Genomic DNA, 18,680 nt, shown 5'->3' with positions numbered 1-18,680 from the left:
AGCAGATGTGACTTTTTTCCAAAGAAAAGTTCCACCAAAAAATCTATTTTTGCAAACTTTATTTAGACCAAATTCAAACCTGCAGACGTCAGGATCGACAAAATAAAAAAAACATGGAACTGCTGCTGTGAATATCCCTGACTTGTCCAGCATGTGGATTGAGGGATGGCTGTATGTACAGGTGTGTGTGTGTGTGGGGGGGGGTTAACTCTGACACAGTAGAGTCCCTCAGTCTAAACATCGAACGACGTTCACGAATGTTCAGGCCAGCTTGGAGAAATCCTCGTAGGCGACGGTCACCCTCTTCCCTTTCAGATGACCCTGGACGTGAAAAGAAAACAGGAAATCATTTTCAAAACGATCCGACGACTCTTCTGTATCTAACACAGAACAAGCCCACATCATTAACCCACCACCAACGTGCCAGACGACAGACACGAGTTCAACTGTCGGTTTTTATTTTTTATCAAACCAGCAACATGTCACAGTAAAAGTCCTCAAACTTTGGAATGAGGGGTATAAACTGGGGTTCTGATGTGAATGACACCCGGGTCGAAACACTCACGGCGTCGAGTGTGAGCGTGGCGCTGAAGTTTTTCTCGTCGATGCCCTCCAGCAGGGCCTCCGTGTCTCTGTACGGGCCGTTCAGGATCAAAACCCGTTTACCTGCGGACCGTTTGACACCTTTAGCATCCCTGACCTGCAGAACCTGGATGGAACGGCGGAAAGGGGGCTCACCCGGTGCAGGGATGACCGTTTCCAGGTGGTTCTGGTCCAGTTTCAGTTTGTCCCCGGAGTCGATCAGCTTCACCACAGCTCCGTATCGATCTCGCACCTCCTGTTCACAAAGGCGTACAGCCGTCAGCAACGAGAGGCCTCCGTGCCCGCCGTCGTTTCTCGTCATCACAGCACCGTTACCGTGACAACGGCCTTCTTCTTGTGGTATTTCTCTCCCAGTTTTTTGGTGATCACTTTCACGACAATGTCGGGCTGCAGCCAGTAGTCGGTTCTGGACGGCTGCTTCTTCTTCCTCTCCTCCATCTGAACAGAAACACGGTTCAGGACGGTCCGCTCTGACATTGGCAGGACAAACACAAACACAAAGGGTCCGAACCTCGATGATCTCCTCCAAGGCGGACTTCTTTTTCTTCTCGCTTTTGGAGTCTGAGCTGGACGGCGGGTCTTTCCTTTTCACAGATGGTGGCGCCGCGGCTGCTTTCAGAGCGCTGGGACCCAGGACGGAGCTGAGGCGCAAAAGAGCCCGTTAGAGCCGAAGGCCGAAGGAGACGCGACCGCGAAAGGGTAACGGAGACGGCCGTACCTCGGTTTGGAGGGGCCGGCCACACAAGCGGACGCTCCCAGGTTAAAGACCACTGCAGGAGCGGAGAACGCCGGATGAGAACAAAGTTAAGAGACCGGGGAAAAAAAAAAAAAAAGCCAAACCACTCCCACCTTTTTCTTCCTCGCTTTCACGCTTGAGCTCTGTGAAAACAGGAGTTTCCTAAAGAAGAAGAGGGACACGGCGTTCACCCCCACCGTCTGTACATTAAGACGCACAGAATCAGAATTTGCGTCCGGCTGGAACTCACCTCCGTCTCCTTGCCGTCGCGGCCTCTTCGGACCTGCTCCTCGATGAACTTGGCGCTCCTCTCCACATCGTCCATCTCTTGTTTCTTCTTCCTCGCCAGCTCCTCCTGCCGCCGGATGGTCTCTGGGTCACGGTCGATGTACTGGATGTACCAGCCTTTAGGCGTCTCGTCAACTTTGCACAAACCTGATAAACATTTTATGGAAATCTGAGTACGAAGATGCAGTCTGCAGGAAGATGGCCTCAAGGCTTTAATGGCAGATTTAGAGCAGAAGGTCCGGTCCAGATGCGTTTTCTGCATCTGAGGTCACTTCAGTCGCTTTTGAATTTAACCTTCTTTCAGATTTGCTGAGAATATATCCACATTTTTCAAAGACATTTCCAACTTTTATAAATATACGTGGTATAAATCTGGAGAAAAGAGGCGCAAAGCTGTGATCTAAAGGCAGTTTTTGGACTCACCTTCTCTGCCGAGCCACTTGGTGAAGTCCGTGAGCGTCTCCCACTGCGTGGAGTTCATGTGGACGTGCTCCCGGTAGCTGATGTACTCGTTATAGACGATGTTGTTGTGCACTCGTTTGGTCCCTAAAATGAAAAAAAAAAAAAAGATTAGAAACACATAATTAAAAATCTTTTAAGTGGATGTTCACTTTTTGGTTGATTTTTACAGTTGTTGCTTATTGTTTAGCCTTTTAGAAAGACGTGAAGAAACATAAGAAAATATTTAACTCAATCCCCTTTTGAGAAGTTTTTGTCTTTAAAAACGAGAAAAATCTTGTAAATTTGATCTTTAAATCAATAAAATGATGAGTAAGAGCAATAATGTCAAGACTTAGTTAGTTCTTAAATAGATTTGATATATCTGTGTATTTTTAATTCCTATTACTTTGTTTTTAGTGCTGAGAATTTCTTAAAATTTCCCAATCCATCAAAAACCATTGAAATACTGTTTAATAGTTTTCAGAATAGCCACATTTCTTTAAGAAATGTGTAAAGAACTACTTAGATTAGGGGCGCTGGGTGTTTAATATATTGTTCAAAGGCATAAAGACGTAAATAAAGTCATCGTCATAAAGGGAAACTGTGTTCTTAGGACTTAGTTTAAGTGCTTCTCTGAAGGGTATTTTTCTCACCAAATCGCCTCCTGAGCAGCTCCAGAAAGTCGCGTTTGAACTCACTGAAACAGACAGCAACAGACATGGTAAACATCTTTAAGGTGAGTGTTAAAGCTCCAGTTGGGATGGTTAGTAGAGGACTCACTCTGAGAAATAGTCCATGAACTTTGTGGGGTTTTCTGAGGCGAGCAGCAGCTGCCTCTGGTGGGACTCGGACATGCAGTGACACTTGAAGCCATTCTAGACCCCAAAACAGAACAAAATCACCGTTTAAACTCTCCAACAACAACCAAAGGTGTAAAATAAGATCATAATATAAAAATCTCACCTCGTCTCGACATTGTTTCTGACACATCTGACAATACCATCGCAGCTTCTGTAGACCTTTGGCTTTTATTCGGTTGCTGATCGATTTCGGGGTCAAAAACTCCGCTTTCCCCATTTTGATCTGTTAAAAAACACAATTAAACCTGTAAAAAATATCAAATCTGGGTATATTTTCCCGAATATTTTGAGATAAACCGAGGAAGCAAGCTAACCGTTTCCGCCGACAGACGTCACACTGTCGCAAAAGTACAAAATCCCGCGATAACAATTGATACCTTCATGGACTTCTCACGAGCTCCGGATTTTAAAAACTTCATACGCCAGAAGCAGTGTGATGAGTTTAAACAAGAAGAAAATCATTGTGCTTTTCTCAGTGATCTTATGAATGATATGGATTATTTAAAGCCTGTGTTTATTTAGCAATATTACAAAAAAGTTTTTGTTTACATAAAATTCTTTAAGGTTTTGATTTGCTTGTAGTTCAGTTATTTGTGTTAATATTTTCCTTTCTGTGCTAAACCTTAAATGCGCGATTTAAACATGCGTTTTGATTTGCTCTACCTGTTAAAATGATAAATAGGTAAAGACTCTGCTTAAGAGTATTTCTGTAAAAAAATAAAATATATAAAAATACATCAAATTTAATGGTTTTATATTAAGAAACGCGGGCTCATTTTTTCCAATCATTTTTATTTTAATGTCAATAAAAAAATTCACATGTGGACATATACAAAGAGCTTTTGATTTTGAAAACCAATGCAGGAAAAAGTTCCCAGTGGTCCTTGAAGTTATCATCCGACAAGCGTAGGCTTGCGCGTGCGCAGTTCTGGGTGTCTGACCTTCATCGCTGCAGCCATGTTCGCCCGGAGCAGCGCTTTGGTTTTCCTCCCACAATGGTAAACCCAAATACCATCAAACATCACATTTATTTTATTTTTATTGTCTTTTTAAATCAAACCTAAATTCTAAAGTGTTGTAGAAACGAAAATGTGGCTTATTGAATTCAGGATTTGCACATCAGTTGTACAAGGACGTGCTAAGAGAGGCAGGCCGCAGCTAATGAATGAAGCTAACTCAACCGGCTATGCTAATGACAGCGCTAACTTAATTTGCTGTAACTTTTGAAATGTAACACAAAGTCTATAAATAGATGCTGTATCTCTGTACATGTGTATTCCAACAGCAGATGCTTTTACAGTAGTTTTTTTCTGTTTGTTTTAGCCTTTTTGCGTTGCATTAGCGTTAGCTGCTAAGCTAATAAGGATACTACCTAGCAAATATCTTTAGGACGCCACAGTTCTTATATCATAAAATGCTACATGGTGTCTGCGAGAGGACAGAAAGTCCAGCTCTGCACTGAAATCTGTACATGAATGGAAGTGAATGAAACGCTAACGTGAACTGATTGTGTTCGCAGTGGGCAGGTCAGGAACATGGCCACCTTGAAGGACAGTAAGTGTTTATCCCCAAAGCTAAAATGCTCCATTTGGTTGTCTGTCTGCACGGTTTCATTGTTAAACAACTTTATGTCTTTACTTTTATTGTGAAAAATTACATATGTCAACATAACGGAGCATCTCTGAAGACTGTCATTCATTCGTGATGATTTCCTAACAAAATAAAAGCCTGGATTGTTAAGATGAACTCTTTCTGAGACTTATTTAGGTATAACTGAGCATCTCCAGGATGGTTTGATATAAAAATAAAAGCCTGTAATTTCCAGGTTACCCCTGAAGATTTAATTTAGTTATAACTGAGCTTTAGAAAGTAAAAACAAACAAACTGCGTAGTGAAAATTGTTATTGTTTCTTTTTTTTAGAGAAAAAAATAAATAAAACAAATGAACTAAATTAAACGATGTGACAGATGATTTCACTTAACCAATTATTAAAGTAAAGTGAATTCATTTCCTGAATTTGTAAAAAATAAATATGGATTTAATGTTATTTGTATTTTGCAAACCCATATCTGCTCGTTAACTAACTTGTCATGTTTTGCATCTGAAAGAACTTGAGAAGAAAAACTTAACTTGACGAATAAAGTTTTTACAAAGGCTTAATTGTGTTTCGTGTTTGATCATGTGACCGCTCTTCTCCTTTAGTCACCCTTCGGCTGAAGTCCATCAAGAACATCCAGAAGATCACAAAGTCCATGAAGATGGTGGCCGCTGCCAAATACGCCCGCGCTGAGAGGCAGCTGAAGCCGGCCCGCGTCTACGGCACCGGAGCTCTAGGTGTGTGTTGGCGGTGACGCCGCGGTTGCTGTGGCGGGCGCCGTGCTGAAAAACGTCTCTTCTTCTGCACGACAGCGCTGTACGAGAAGGCTGACATCAAGGCGCCCGAGGAGAAGACCTCCAAGCACCTGCTGGTCGGCGTGACTTCTGACCGTGGGCTCTGCGGCGCCATCCACTCCGGTGTGGCCAAGGTCATAAAGAGCGAGATCGCCAACCTGACCAGCGCCGGCAAGGAGGTGATGGTGGTCAACGTGGGAGACAAGCTGAGAGGCCTCCTGCACAGGTTTGAGAGGTTCTGACGGTTCTCTCAGGATTCAGACTCGCCTTGGCTTCATGATCCGTTGATCCGAGCAGAACCCACGGGAAGCACATCATCCTGAACTGTAAGGAGGTCGGCCGCATACCCCCCAGCTTCAACGACGCCTCCATCGTCGCCACCGAGCTGCTCAACTCCGGATACGAGTTCGACCAGGGCTCGGTCATCTTCAACAGATTCAGGTGTGGACCCCGCCCCTTTTATCTGGCGCATGCCACAAGTATTGCTTTGAATCCCGGACTAACTAACCCCCCCCCCCCCCCCCCCCCCCCCCCCGCAGGTCCGTCATCTCCTACAGGACGGACCAGAAGCCGCTGTTTTCCACGGACATCGTGGCCAACTCAGGTAGAAGAAACTCAACTTTGACCTTTCTCAGTCGGAGCCGCAGATCCCGAACGTGCCCCCCCCCTCTTCCACAGAGAGCATGGGGATCTATGATGACATCGACGCTGACGTGCTGAGGAACTACCAGGAGTTCGCTCTGGTCAACGTCATCTACCTGGCAATGAAGGAGTCTTCCACCAGCGAGCAGAGCGCCAGGATGACGGCCATGGACAACGCCAGCAAGAACGCCTGTGAGCCTCTTTCAGATCCGTTTTTTTTTTTAAATGTACTTCTTGTTGTGTTTATTTTTACTCACTGAGTTCATTTTATTGATCAAGTGTCGTTCTGTTTGAAAGCTGTCCGTGCACACGTGTTGGAGTGCACGTGCAGCTGCAGACAGACACTACTGAGCATGCTCGGGACGAGCATGTGTCATTCAAGGACTCGTACTTCATTAACATGTAGATGTTAAACGTGCTCTCGTGATCTATAATTAGTGGTTATTTAGTGAACAGGCCTGGCTACAGTTGATTGTAAATGAGCTTCAACCTGGAAGTCAACAGCCTCATGTGAAGCACAGGTTTCCTCCTCCAGGAACATCTAAATTTCACAACTTTTTAGTAGTTCATTGAAAACAGTGTTGGTCATAAAGGGTTGAACTGCATAAAAACTCATTGACTGAAGCTGAGGGGGGCGTGGCTACCTTAAACAAAGATTTATTTAAAGGTTTTCTGTGACTTAAAGACACAGGAGTTGCCGTTTTTAGCCAAAATCCAAAACCTGTGTGGTTTTCTAGCACATAATTTCTGCAGAGCGGCAGGAGTTCATAAGAAAATCGCCTCAGAGTTGTGGGTATGCACAGAGCAACCGTGCCCCCCTTCCCGTCACCCGTCTGTTTACACCCTCTCCGGCTAGCTTACGAGTTAACATTGGCGGTGCAGCAACATTGGAGCTGTCCAGCCGTAGCATTTTCTGCGTCATGAATGCAATGTTTTTCAAATGGTCTGCTCCAGATTCCCAGCCATTTGAGTAAAGACATGCGATTTCTCAACTTGTTTTTCTTTATAAATGTCCTGCATCATGTTGCAAAACTCATTTTCACCGGCGTGCGTCTTCATTGAAGCCGTTTCCGGCTGATGTTTTCTTCATTTTTTGCCGTTTTCTTTGTTGCTGACAGTTTCAGGAAGTCTCTTCAATTTAATTTTTTTTTTTTTTCTTCTCAGCTGAGATCATCGATAAGCTGACCCTGACCTTCAACCGCACCCGGCAGGCCGTCATCACCAAGGAGCTCATTGAGATCATCTCTGGAGCCGCCGCTCTGTAAGTTTCAGGCCGTCTTCCTCCTCCTCCTCCTCTTTGACCGGATAGACTCCCTCTTAGCCTAACAGGTCTTCAGGTTCTGTAACGTTTGTTTCTGGTCTGATCTGCTCCTTCTCACTGCTGAACTCAGAGACTGAGGCTGACCGGAGGAGGTAACGTTCAGTGTTAGGAGTCTCAGGATTAGAGCAGATAGACGTCCAGCAGCGTCGCCCACCGCAGAGATACGTCCGTCCTTCTCTCTCTCACTCTTTTGTTTTTGCCTTTCTAGATAAACGGACAACGTCGTTTCTGTCTCTGAAAGTTCTTCGGGGGAGTCTAAAGAACCTATTTGTGCTTCTATTTGTGAAAATATACAGAAAAATAAACCTCTACATCAGAACCGAGTCATGTTTTTGATTTTTTCTTCCTCTGAATGAACTGAAGATTGATTTCAATCTGCAAGTCTGTAACCACGGTAACGGTAGAGTAGCAGAGAAGTGTCTGTTCTGGATCAGGTTTAGACGTGTCCAGAAATGATCCAGATCAAAGGAGCGGCGTTCACACGGCGCCAGCTGCTGTCGGTCCACGTCTGAAGATTTGGATCTGATGCTTTCAGACATGTAAAGAAAGCAGGTAATGTAGAAAAAAGAAATTAAATTCTGTGGAAAAAAGTTAAAATCTTTTGAAACTAATGAATTAGAAAAAATTAGATGTAAAAAGAAAAACAGCTTAAAGTCAAAAATTTGAGACAAAAGGCCCAAATTAAAGTAAAAATCTTAAAATTAAAGCAGCACAAGAATTTCCAGACTATAAATTTAATTGACTCTTCAGGTCATTATTAACACAATAAGGTTAGATGTATTATTCTATAAGTCTTTCATTTGTCAAAGTTGCATTGATTGCATACCGAGTGTTTGTGTGTGAGGTTTTCTTATAAAAGGAACAAAAGAAATCAAAGTTTTAAATTTTTCATAAGAAGATAAAAATCTTTAAGATGACAGGAAAGTGTGAGACTCAAAATAATTAAATTGAATGTTTAGAAAGGTCAGAATCACGAGAATTTAGAGAAAGAGACATTTGACCACTAGGGGGCGTTTGTCTGCTAAATGCACACACAGCACCTTTAGGGCCAAACCATCTGGTGAAGAAAGAGGGGAGTTCGTGTGAATTAATGTTTTAGTCACTTTCATGTCTTTGTTACTTTCTGTTTTGTGCGTTTGTGTGTCTCAGTGAGTCTCGTAAATAAATAGACTCTTTGTGTGTCATGAATCTGGTGTCTGTTTTCCAGTCGGTAAAGCCTGATGACGTCATTCCCGGTTTTGCCGTCTACAGGTTTGATGGAACAGCTGTTTCTAAAAACGTTCGCGAAACAAATAAAAGTGAGTTTTCTGTACCTCCAGATTAAAACTTTTTTTTCCGTTGGCCTTTAATGAAGCAGGATTTGAAATGTGAAGAAAAAACATCTCACCACGTGGGGAGGCTCAGGCAGTGGGCGGGGCTTTGATCATCAGAGGAGCAAGTGGCAAACAGGTAAGTTCGTGGAGGAATTTGTGACCTTATTTCCAACTGAGAATGTTTTAAAAACACAGTAGAGCATTTTAGGACAAATGAGAAATTCAAAATCATTGACTTAAATGTTGCAAACATCTCTGTCTGTCATCCTAATTTACAAGTGAAAGTCCCATGAGTGTCACACCTGTAAACACATTTAGATAATTAGCCTTCCTTTTTAGGAACTATAACGTTTAACTGAGAGCTTTGGATTAACCTGATGGTTTTACTGTAGCAATTCTACAAGAAGGCGACTCAACTAACAATATGAACCTTTTAACTTGTTCCAGGGGGGTATTCCAGAAAGCAGGTTATGCTAGCTCCCACGGTAAGTTTGAGGCTAAGGAAGTTGATAACCTCAGTTTTCGGTTCCAGAAATGGAGGTATGTTTCAGGGTAGGTCAAGTTGCCATGGCAACTCATGCTCTGAACATAACCTGGTCCGGAGCAGGTTTAGTTGAAGGTTAGTTTGTTTTCAGAGAGGTGAAGCAGCATGGCGTGTCCATTTGAAGATGATTTAGTGGATGAAGAAGCTCAGATAATACTTTTTCCACCGTGAGAGGGTGATAAGACCACATATGGATGTTGGAAAGATAAATCTTTTTTTTTGTTAAGTTAGCTTAAAAATAACACTTAGTTTTCAGACATTTATTTTTACTTTCATTCAAATGAATTCAATTAAGTAGGTGTAACTTTGGTGCTGCTAGATCTGCACCGCAAAGGATTGTGGGATACCATTCCCTGTGCTTGTCTGGACGGATTTTGGTTTAAGTGTGGCTTTTTGACCAAATGTGTTTAGTTGTTTATCTGATTTACTGTGTTTTGCCGAGTTATTTCGTCCTACTTTTCTTAAGTCTCTGCACCATGAGTGAGAGGGAGGGAGAAGATGATGAGTTTAAATAGCACCCCTTCCGTGTGATGATGAAGTGACAATGATGGAAATTTCTGCATGGCTTTTTGCGTACTGTGCATATTGTTTCGTTCTTTTTATTGTTATACAAATGAGCATATCTGCCGGCTCAAACTTAGACATTTGAGAGTTCAAGAATTGTAATTAAGTAAGATGGAAAAATATGAATTGAATTGGAGTAATATAACATTTAGTTAGATAAATACGTAAATTTGAGTTGTATAAACAATTATTGAGTTTTATATACGTAAGAAATTAGGTTGAATAAATTTAACTCTATTACTTGTTACCAATAGAAGTAATTCAATTAAGTTGGCAAAATTGGATAAGTTATATATATATACATATATGCGTCACAAGGAAAATGGAAATGGAAAGCTGAAACCGGTCTTTTGGAACCGACATACCCCGAGTAAGCAAGTTCAGGCGGATTTCAGCCAGAGTTCAGGGTTAAAGTCAGGGTAGTTTAAACATGCTTCCTGGAATACCCCCCTGGCTTGTTGTTTTGCTGGTAATGATGTAAACAAGTCAATAAAATACAAAGAAAATGGAAAAAATTTAGACTTTTTCACCTCACACAGATTTTAATTTTCATTTCTTATTCGAATTTTTCAGTTTAACAACAATTTTATTTCATTTTTTGCTTTAAACTAGGGCTGCACGATATGAAGAAAACTTGCGATATGCAATATGAGGGATTAATATTGCGATAACGATATAATTTGCGGTATATAAACAAATAGCGAAACAACCAAAAACAGCATTCCCATTTTATTGCAACAGTTTAAGAATTGTACTCCAAATGACCCTCGTTGACATAGGATGGAACATCTAACATAAAAGGGCTCCATCTGATTGGTCAACAACATTAAAGAGTCTATCCGATTGGTCAAATGCATAAAGGGATTTATGTGATTCGTTAAATAATTTAAGCTGCCATAAGATTGTTTTAGCACATTTAAGGTAACCATTTATTGCAATTTTTGCTGTGTTTTGCGATATGCATATTGCACAGCTTGATTTCGCGATAACGATAAATTTGCGGTATATTGTGCAGGCCTACTTTAAACCATTAAAAAAATGGAAAAATGCAGATTTCAATGTTTACATTTAATCCTCTTCTTATTTATTTGTTTAGAACTCATAAAATAAAAACTAAACATCATGAAAAGAAGTATAACGATAAATGACTATATGTAAAGTTCAAAAAGAGTTTTGGATGTTTGACAATTAAACGAGTCCACGCCCCTTTTTTTTCAATTCAGTCCAAACGGAAATGTATACAAATACGATATTTTAAGGAAAGACAAGAAATAGACTCTGAAAACAATCAATTATGGTCAAAAGCAAAGAAAATGTATATTAAAAATAAGAAAAGCAAATAAATGAAATTTGCATTTTTACTGGATTGTTAATTTTTTAATCTCTTCCGTGCCGTTATTTCAAATCTGAACCCGTTAGTGTAGTTTTTGTTCTCACAGATGCTTTCATAAAAACATGTGATCCTCTCAGGCTGTGTTTACTGGTCTTTGGTTATTGGTCATTTTTTATTTTGAACATGATTCGAGTTATTTTAAGATGAACCAGGTATCCAACTTTAAATAATTTTAATTTTGTAAAACCGCGAGTCAGTCGGCTCCATCTAGGATGATTATGGCTTTCTTTAAGGAGAAAAATAGAATTTACTGTTGTTTTTTTTAGTTTCGTCTCACCTCAACACAACAGATCATGTAACGAAGGATAAAGGAATACAGAGTGTGCAGTGATGACTGGTTAAAAAATGTTTGACTTTTTGAAGAACAGATATAGATTATTAGGCTGCACGGTGGAGCAGTGGTTAGCGCTCTTGCCTCACAGCAAGAAGGCCCCTGGTTCAAGTCCCGGCTGGGGGACATGAAAAATACATCAATGGGGGACCTTTCTGTGTGGAGTTTGCATGTTCTCCCCGTGTATGCGTGGGTTTTCTCCGGGATCTCCGGCTTCCTCCCACTGTCCAAAAACATGCTTCATAGGTTAATTGGCAACTCTAAATTGTCCATAGGTGTGAGTGTGAGAGTGCATGGGTGCGTGATTGTGGATGTTCTACCCTGCGACAGACTGGCAACCTGTCCAGGGCATCCCCTGCCTACGCCCAAGTAGCCGGGATAGGCTCCGGCAACCCCGTGACCCCGAAAGGGACAAAGCGGTACAGAAAATGAATGAATGAATGAAGATATAGATTACAGAACTAAAAGTTAGAGATCTTTACACTTATTAACATGATAAAATGGGAATTTGACATTTAGAAAAAAAAAACGGGGTGCTTTTACACAGTTGTCCACTAGGTGGTGCTGTTTGATAAGAAATGTCGGTTGAGCATGGACAACTTGAGGCTTCCTGAAAGTCTTCTTGTGATATTTGAGTGTTTGGGAGCTTCTTGTTGCCTTAGAACCGGTTTATTTCTTTTGAATATCTTCATAAAAGAGTCAGAATTAACACCAGAGTTTAGGAATCAAATGAAATGTTTGATAAAATGTTTGTGGTTGCCAAGTCGTCGTCCGTGAGAAGCTCAGCTCCTCGACAGCCTGCAGACCAGGAGGCTGTTGTGGTTCGGTTGTGTTATTGGTTGTGTGAGTTTTTGTGTGTTTTCCTGCAGATCCTGTTTGTCTGTTGTATTTGAGCTTGTTATTGTTTACTCCTGAGGGGAGTTGGAGAGCGATTGCATCTGAACACTGAAATTACAGCGATGGCAGACGGTGATAAACGCAGTCGGAGGGCTGCTGCTGCCTTCCCATCTCCCCTCTGCCTCTGCAGGACAACGTCACGCAGACGTTGGTGACGAAGCCAGCCGGGAGGGGGGTCAGATCACAAACCCGATGGAAAATTTCATAATTTTTTCTGCATTTGAATGAATAAAGGGGTAAACAAAAGGAGAAATCCCAGCACTGCAGCTCATCCCTCGTTTCTCCGTCTCCTTCATTCTCACGTCCTATCGCTTGTTTGAATCGGCGGTTATTTGCGTTGAGCTGAAACAGTTGGAGCGTTGCAGCCGCTCATGGAGAAAGCCGTTATTTAACTTTTACTTTCTGAATGAAAGTTTGCCAGCGCCATGAAATGACGACCTGCTGTCGGTTGGGGACCACACACGCAGGCCTCAGTGCAAACCAGGCCTTCTGCAAACACATCCTGTTTCATTTTGAGGAGCACCGCAGGGCTGTGTGTTGGGATTTAGGGAGTTTATCTTGTCCATCATCCGCTCTTTAAATTCCATCGTCAAACTGACCGACAGTGATGAAACCGGCTGAAGGTGGTCGTCAACGCCTAACAAGATTGAAGGGAAATCATGGTCTTAGTCACATGTCCGACCAGGCGCTGCGGGTTTCAGTCACAATCACCTGTTTTTAAAGAGGTCACACACTACCACCTGATGACGACCCTGACGAAGGCGGAAGGTATTCCACCGAAACATGTCGGTACGTTTAACAAAAACAAACCAGTGTCTGATAGAAAAATAGTTTAAGTACTCAAGTAAAGTGTCGGGTTGTGTCTGAATTCCTTCACCCTTTCGTGGTGCTGTCCAAATCTGCAATTCCAAAATTCAGTGCCCTAAAAATTTCCCAGAAGTCTCTGCAAAAACCCAGGGTGCATAGATGCTCACTAGACCACAATGCATTGCGTTTGGACAATTTGTCATTTGCAAGACCCCTTAAAGACTACAAATGATCCAGTTTGTTGGATTTTAACATAATGCGGACACAAACTCACTACTTTTTTAAGTTTTTTAAACTCCAAATACACTGTCATCTTTTTACGGAAGCAAAAAGCTCAAAAAAAGGAACATTTTACAAAAACTACGTCTTCTGATGAGGAAAACATATCAATCCGATTGTATTTGTCACAAACCTGAATTGCATTGAAAGCAGCAGTGAAGTGTGTTTTCTTTACCACTCCAAGAGTAAATCAATTTAAATAATTAACTTAATAAATAAACACATAAATAAAAACATATATTCATAATCAGCTCAGTTGAGGATGAAGACACCGCCTGAGGAAAGAAGCTCCTCCTCATCCTCTCCGCTCAGCTGAGTGAACTTCACTTAAACTTAGATTTAAAAAAAAGAAACTACAATAATTTTTTTTTCCACATGAAGAAACGTTGAAACGCAAAGCATTGTGGTCTATATTCGCCATATTCCTACTGCTATAAAGTTTTTAAATCAGTGTGGCTACACTCAACGATAAGGAGGTACCTGTCTTATAATCACCCTTTTTAATTTGTTCATTATTTTATCTATTTTATTTCAGAGTTTTACTTATCTACTGTATCTATCAATCCGTCAGTGTAGTAAGCATTGATGCACACTGGTTTTTGCAGAGACTTCTGTGAAATTTTCAGGGTACTGAACTTTAGAATTTTAGACTGAAACAACGCGAAGAAATGACAAAGACCAGATGTCGTTTCACTAACCAGGAATATTGAGAAAAATTCAGACACAACCGAAATACAGTACAGGCCAAAGGTTTGGAAACACCTTCTCATTCAGTTTTCTTTATTTTCATGACTATATAAATTGTAGATTCACACTGAAGGCATCAAAACTGTGAATTAACACACGTGGAATTATAGACATAACAAAAAAGTGTGAAACAACTGAAAATATGTCATATTGTAGGTACTTCATAGTAGCCACCTTTTGATTCCTGCTTTGAACACTCTTGGATTCTCTTGATAAGCTTCCAGAGGAAGTCACCTGAAATGTTTTTCACTTCGCAGGTGTGCCCTGTCAGGTTTAATAAGTCTCATTTCTTGCCTTTTAAATGGGGTTGGGACCATCAGTTGTGTTGTGCAGAAGTCAGGTGGATCCACAGCTGATGGTCCTACTGAATAGACTGTTAAAATTTGAATTATGGCAAGAAAAAAGCAGCTAAGTACAGAAAAACAAGTGGCCATCATTACTTTAAGAAATGAAGGTCAGTCAGTCCCAAAAATTGGGAAAACTTTGAAAGTGTCCACAAGTGCAGTCACAAAAACTATCAAGCGCTCCAAAGAAACTGGCTCACAAGCGGACCGCCCCAGGAAATGAAGACCAAGAGTCACCTCTGCTGTGGAGGATAAGTTCATCTGAGTCAGCAGCCTCAGAAATGGCAGGTTAACAGCAGCTCAGATTAGAGAGCAGGTCAATGGCACACAGAGTTCTAGCAGCAGACACAGCTCTACAACTGTTCAAAGGAGACTGTGTGAATCATGCTAGAATATCTGCTAGGAAACCCCTGCTAAAGAAAGGCAACAAGCAGAAGAGACTTCTTTAGGCTAAAGAACACAAGGAATGGACATCAGACCAGTGGAAATCTGATGAGTCCAAATTGAAGATTTTTGGTTCCAACCACCGTGCGACGCAGAAAAGGTGAACGGATGGACTCTACATGCCTGGTTCCCACTGTGAAGCATGGAGGAGGAGGTGTGATGGTGTGGGGGTGCTTTGCTCGTGACACTGTTGGGGATTTATTCCAGATTGAAGGCACACTGAACCAGCATGGCTACCACAGCATCCTGCAGCAGCATGCTATTCCATCCGGTTTGCGTTTAGTTGGACCATCATTTCTTTTTCAACAGAACAGTGACCCCAAACACACCTCCAGACTGTGGAAGGGCTATTTGACCCAGAAGGAGAGAGATGGGGGGCTGCGCCAGATGACCTGGCCTCCACAGTCGCCGGACCTGAACCCATGGAGATGGTTTGGGGTGAGCTGGACCGCAGAGTGAAGGCAAAAGGGCCAACAAGTGCTAAGCATTCTGGGAACTCCTTCAAGACTGTTGGAAGACCATTTCAGGTGACTTGAAGCTCATCAAGAGAATCCAAGAGTGTAAAGCAGTAATCAAAGCAAAAGGTGGCTACTATGAAGAACCTAAAATATGACATATTTCAGTTGTTTCACACTTTTTGTTATGTCTATAATTCCACGTGTGTTAATTCATAGTTTTGATGCTTTCAGTGTGAATCTACAATTTATATAGTCATGAAAATAAAGAAAACTCTTTGAATGAGAAGGTGTGTCCAAACCTTTGGTCTACTCTCTACTGTAATTCTACTCTAAATGGATTTTTCATTTTTGTTGACGTTTCGGAGGCGTTCCTGTTTGACGGGAGAATCTTTTGACTCGTGGCGGTTTTTCTGAAGTGGATTTTTCCGCCCAAAAAAAATGAAAGCGAAGAAGAACAAACTGCTGGTGTCAGCAGCTGGGTTTCTGCATCAGTGCGCTCCAGCCAGTGAAGACGTCTGAACGTGGCTATCGCCGGGAACTCCGTCTTACGTTGGCTCGTTATCGCCGTCCTCCATTGTGGCGTGACGGGCGGGTGAATGACGGGAGGCACGGTGACAATGGAGGCAGGGATTTCTGCCTTCAGTCGGGGCAGGGCAAGAAAAGGAACTCCAAAGGGATCCTTTCTCCCCCCCGCCGGAGCCAATTGACATCCTCCCATCATGCCATCCTTCGCCCCTGAAAGAGGGGTGAGAGGAAAACCTCTGGTCTTCCTCCTCAATGCTTGACTTTTTGTGTTATGAGGGAGGAGAGTTCTGATAAGAACAGGAAACAAGGCCTTTCTGACACAACAACGTCACCACCTCCCCCCTCTTTACCCCACTTATCTCCCTCTTTGCCCCCCTCCCGGCCAGCACAAAGCTATCTGGACTCTTCTGACTATTTATGTCGGACGAGGTCGGGATCGTTTAGCGCGGCTCGCCTCTCTCAGCTCCTGCAGATGAGATAGCATGAGAAGATGGAGGGAGACACCATCGATCCCGTCGCCGCCATCGGCACCGCACAGATTTATTTCAGTCTTCCCTTCCGCCCTCCATCTTACCCCCCCATCCACCCACCCCTGCCCACTGAGGTTTCTCATGGAGCCAAGAGGGAGGGCTGCCTCCACCTCCTCCTGCCGCCCGCTAGCCCCCCATCCATCTCCTTTAAATACAGCGGCGGCCTCTAAAGCCGATCCAAATGAGAGCGAATCTCCCATCTATCCTGCCGACGGAGATTTTTAAGAGAAGCCAATGAGTCGGAGAAGAGATGGGGGGGCATCACTCACAGAGGGGGGAGTAACAAATGAGCCGAGGCGGCAATCCAGGCCACTCCTTGAAAAGTCCGTTTTTTTATCCGTCTGGATCCTCAAACCGTTTTTTTTTTTACTTCCTGATGATGAACAAATTCTACGTTCAATGAACCTCCCTTCCTAAAACCGGCATGCACATCTGGAGTGGCAGAAACCATGACAGCATCCATGTCCACCCAACCCACTGAGAGCTCTCTGTGTGCTTCAATTAGCCTCGAGCTACGTTCACACCGGGCGTTTGACGCGTGTTCTTCAACACAAACATTTACTCCTTAGTGTTCACACTGGACGAGCAGGGAGGGGCTTCTTTTTCTTCTTCTACTGCTTACTAGCGCAGGAAGAGGCTTACTACGTAAGGTCGAAGCTGTGGATTTGTGAGGAGAGCGCCCTCGGTTTATCTTTACTTGAAAGACAAACGGAGACGTCGTCTGTCTCGCCGCCATGTCCGGGCTCGCTGCTGTGTCCGGCTTTGCCAGATAAACTAAATTGTTAAGTAACTATCAAATCCGAGTCCCCGATTGACCGCGTTTAATGAGTACTTACAATCTGAAAACGGTTAATAAAAATTGCGTAGCGACGTGTGAATGTTGGAGTTTTGAACACGGAAGCCCAGAACGCGTGTTTACAAAGACTTTTCACTGGAAGTTACAGAGGCCGCTGTGAACGTAGCTTCAGACATTACTCAGACTACAACAAGAGAAACAGTCAATCGTTAGTGATTTATTCCCGCCACGCAAAATAGCGCCCTCTGGAGTACGGAGTGGCACTGTGGCAAACACACATTTGGAGACTTTGGAGTCTTTTAAAAGCGTTCCCAATGGTCTTCTTAATTCAGATTATTCCATTTTCAGCCAAAATCAATGCAACATGTTGTTGTTTTTTGGACATAGTTTCTGCAGAGCAGCAGGAATTCATTAGAAATTGAGAAATTGTGAGTTTGTGGCCCCGCCCAGCGTATTTTATGTCACAGATACGATATTTTTTTTAATCTGCTCTTGATTCACAACGATTTGAAAAACAATCCTAAACTACGTTTTCTTTATCTATGTCCTCCATCATCAGAAAAAGGCCACAAGAACAAGTTAAAAAAACTAAAACCGGGATTTTCATCCGAGTGGCTAACGCTGTACTTTGGTGCTGACAGCTGGAACAAATCTTGAAGCAAACTGTGTAAATTTGGGTGGTTTCTGCTGAATTTCTTCTTTTATTTCGGCAGCAGGACAGTGTCAAACCACACTCTGTACCCGTGCTGCACTGTGGCGTGGCGAGCTAAACTGCTTGCAGATCAAAACCACAGTGCAGCTGAGGGGAAACTCAGATCCTCCTTATGGTTCACTTTTCTGTTTTTGTGATGATCGAAATGTTCAGAATTTAAAAACCACAAGATCAGAGAAATGTCAAGTATTAAACATCTTTATTAATGAGCAATACGACTGCATCTCTGCTTCATATTTAAATGCTTTTAAATGGTTTTAGATCTTTAAAAATTAGATAAAAAATGTGGTTAAAACATTTGGTGACAAAAATTAGGATTTCTTGGTGTTTTCCTGGGATTATTGTTTGTAGATTGAACTTGAACCTGAAGGTGAAAAAAAAAAATAAAACCGGCAAGAATGTAGCTTGGACCCTGAGTGGAATCATGAGCAAAGTGCTAATTTGGTGGCCTGATAGGAGGGCGTTGGGTTCTGCTGTGGTCTGGACAGGAAAAGGTCGGCGCTGCCTCCCTCAGCGGGACACCGACCCCGAGCAGCTCGGCTGCATGCTGGCGGGGTCTCATCACCCACCTATCCTGTTGCAGCGGTGGGGTGGGGTGGGGGGCTGGAAGTGCATCGTCTCCTCAAAGGCACAGCGGAAGGGAAACGGGCAGATCTGAACCAAAAACCCGAGACGCGACGAGAACCTCAAAGACACCAAACGTGATAACAGAC

General features: G+C 42.7%; 2 protein-coding genes and 1 long non-coding RNA gene across 7 annotated transcripts in view; 2 read left to right on the top strand and 1 right to left on the bottom strand.

Moving 5' to 3' along the window:
• Nucleotides 1-42: 42 nt before the first annotated feature.
• kin (Kin17 DNA and RNA binding protein) lies at nt 43-3,301 on the bottom strand. The gene is made up of 13 exons (XM_004083229.4): nt 3,243-3,301; nt 3,032-3,151; nt 2,849-2,943; nt 2,722-2,765; nt 2,051-2,173; nt 1,590-1,774; nt 1,453-1,501; nt 1,322-1,373; nt 1,115-1,244; nt 919-1,041; nt 739-838; nt 566-666; nt 43-321 (listed from the first exon to the last, which is right to left on the bottom strand). Exons 2-13 carry the CDS (start codon nt 3,143-3,145, stop codon nt 262-264), a joined length of 1,176 nt encoding a protein of 391 aa, XP_004083277.1. The 5' UTR covers nt 3,146-3,151; nt 3,243-3,301; the 3' UTR covers nt 43-261.
• Nucleotides 3,302-3,826: 525 nt separating this feature from the next.
• Nucleotides 3,827-7,606, top strand: atp5f1c (ATP synthase F1 subunit gamma). Of its 2 annotated transcripts, XM_023952449.1 has the most exons (9): nt 3,827-3,926; nt 4,448-4,482; nt 5,132-5,263; nt 5,339-5,546; nt 5,618-5,761; nt 5,860-5,924; nt 5,999-6,154; nt 7,127-7,223; nt 7,492-7,606. In XM_023952449.1, the coding sequence occupies exons 1-9, from the start codon at nt 3,886-3,888 to the stop codon at nt 7,493-7,495; spliced, it is 882 nt and encodes a 293-aa protein (XP_023808217.1). In that variant the 5' UTR covers nt 3,827-3,885; the 3' UTR covers nt 7,496-7,606. The 2 variants fall into 2 exon arrangements, with proteins under 2 accessions (XP_023808217.1, XP_023808218.1); XM_023952450.1 differs by lacking the exon at nt 7,492-7,606 and having other exon boundaries at nt 7,127-7,227.
• A 591-nt stretch (nt 7,607-8,197) lies between these two features.
• Nucleotides 8,198-18,680, top strand: part of LOC110017608 — a 53,976-nt gene continuing 43,493 nt past the window's right edge. For 3 of the 4 annotated variants that reach the window (XR_002872823.1, XR_002872822.1, XR_002872821.1), the window contains exon 1: nt 8,541-8,732. This is a non-coding gene — a long non-coding RNA (uncharacterized LOC110017608). The other variant, XR_002872824.1, reaches the window with a different exon arrangement.

This window comes from Oryzias latipes, chromosome 23, assembly GCF_002234675.1.
Source record: "Oryzias latipes chromosome 23, ASM223467v1".
Taxonomy (NCBI): Eukaryota; Metazoa; Chordata; class Actinopteri; order Beloniformes; family Adrianichthyidae; genus Oryzias; species Oryzias latipes.
This window is presented reverse-complemented; position numbering and strand designations above follow the sequence as displayed.

Bases quoted from the DNA above. Each gene is read 5' to 3' on its own strand.
- atp5f1c (XM_023952449.1), top strand. From the start codon at position 3,886: ATGTTCGCCCGGAGCAGCGCTTTGGTTTTCCTCCCACAATG. The intron at 5,762-5,859 runs GTGTGGACCCCG...CCCCCCCCGCAG, and splicing joins GTCATCTTCAACAGATTCAG to GTCCGTCATCTCCTACAGGA. The intron at 5,925-5,998 runs GTAGAAGAAACT...CCTCTTCCACAG, and splicing joins GGACATCGTGGCCAACTCAG to AGAGCATGGGGATCTATGAT.
- kin (XM_004083229.4), bottom strand. From the start codon at position 3,145: ATGGGGAAAGCGGAGTTTTTGACCCCGAAATCGATCAGCAACCGAATA. The intron at 1,775-2,050 runs GTGAGTCCAAAA...AATGTTTATCAG, and splicing joins CAAGTGGCTCGGCAGAGAAG to GTTTGTGCAAAGTTGACGAG. The intron at 1,245-1,321 runs GTACGGCCGTCT...TTTGCGCCTCAG, and splicing joins GCCGGCCCCTCCAAACCGAG to CTCCGTCCTGGGTCCCAGCG.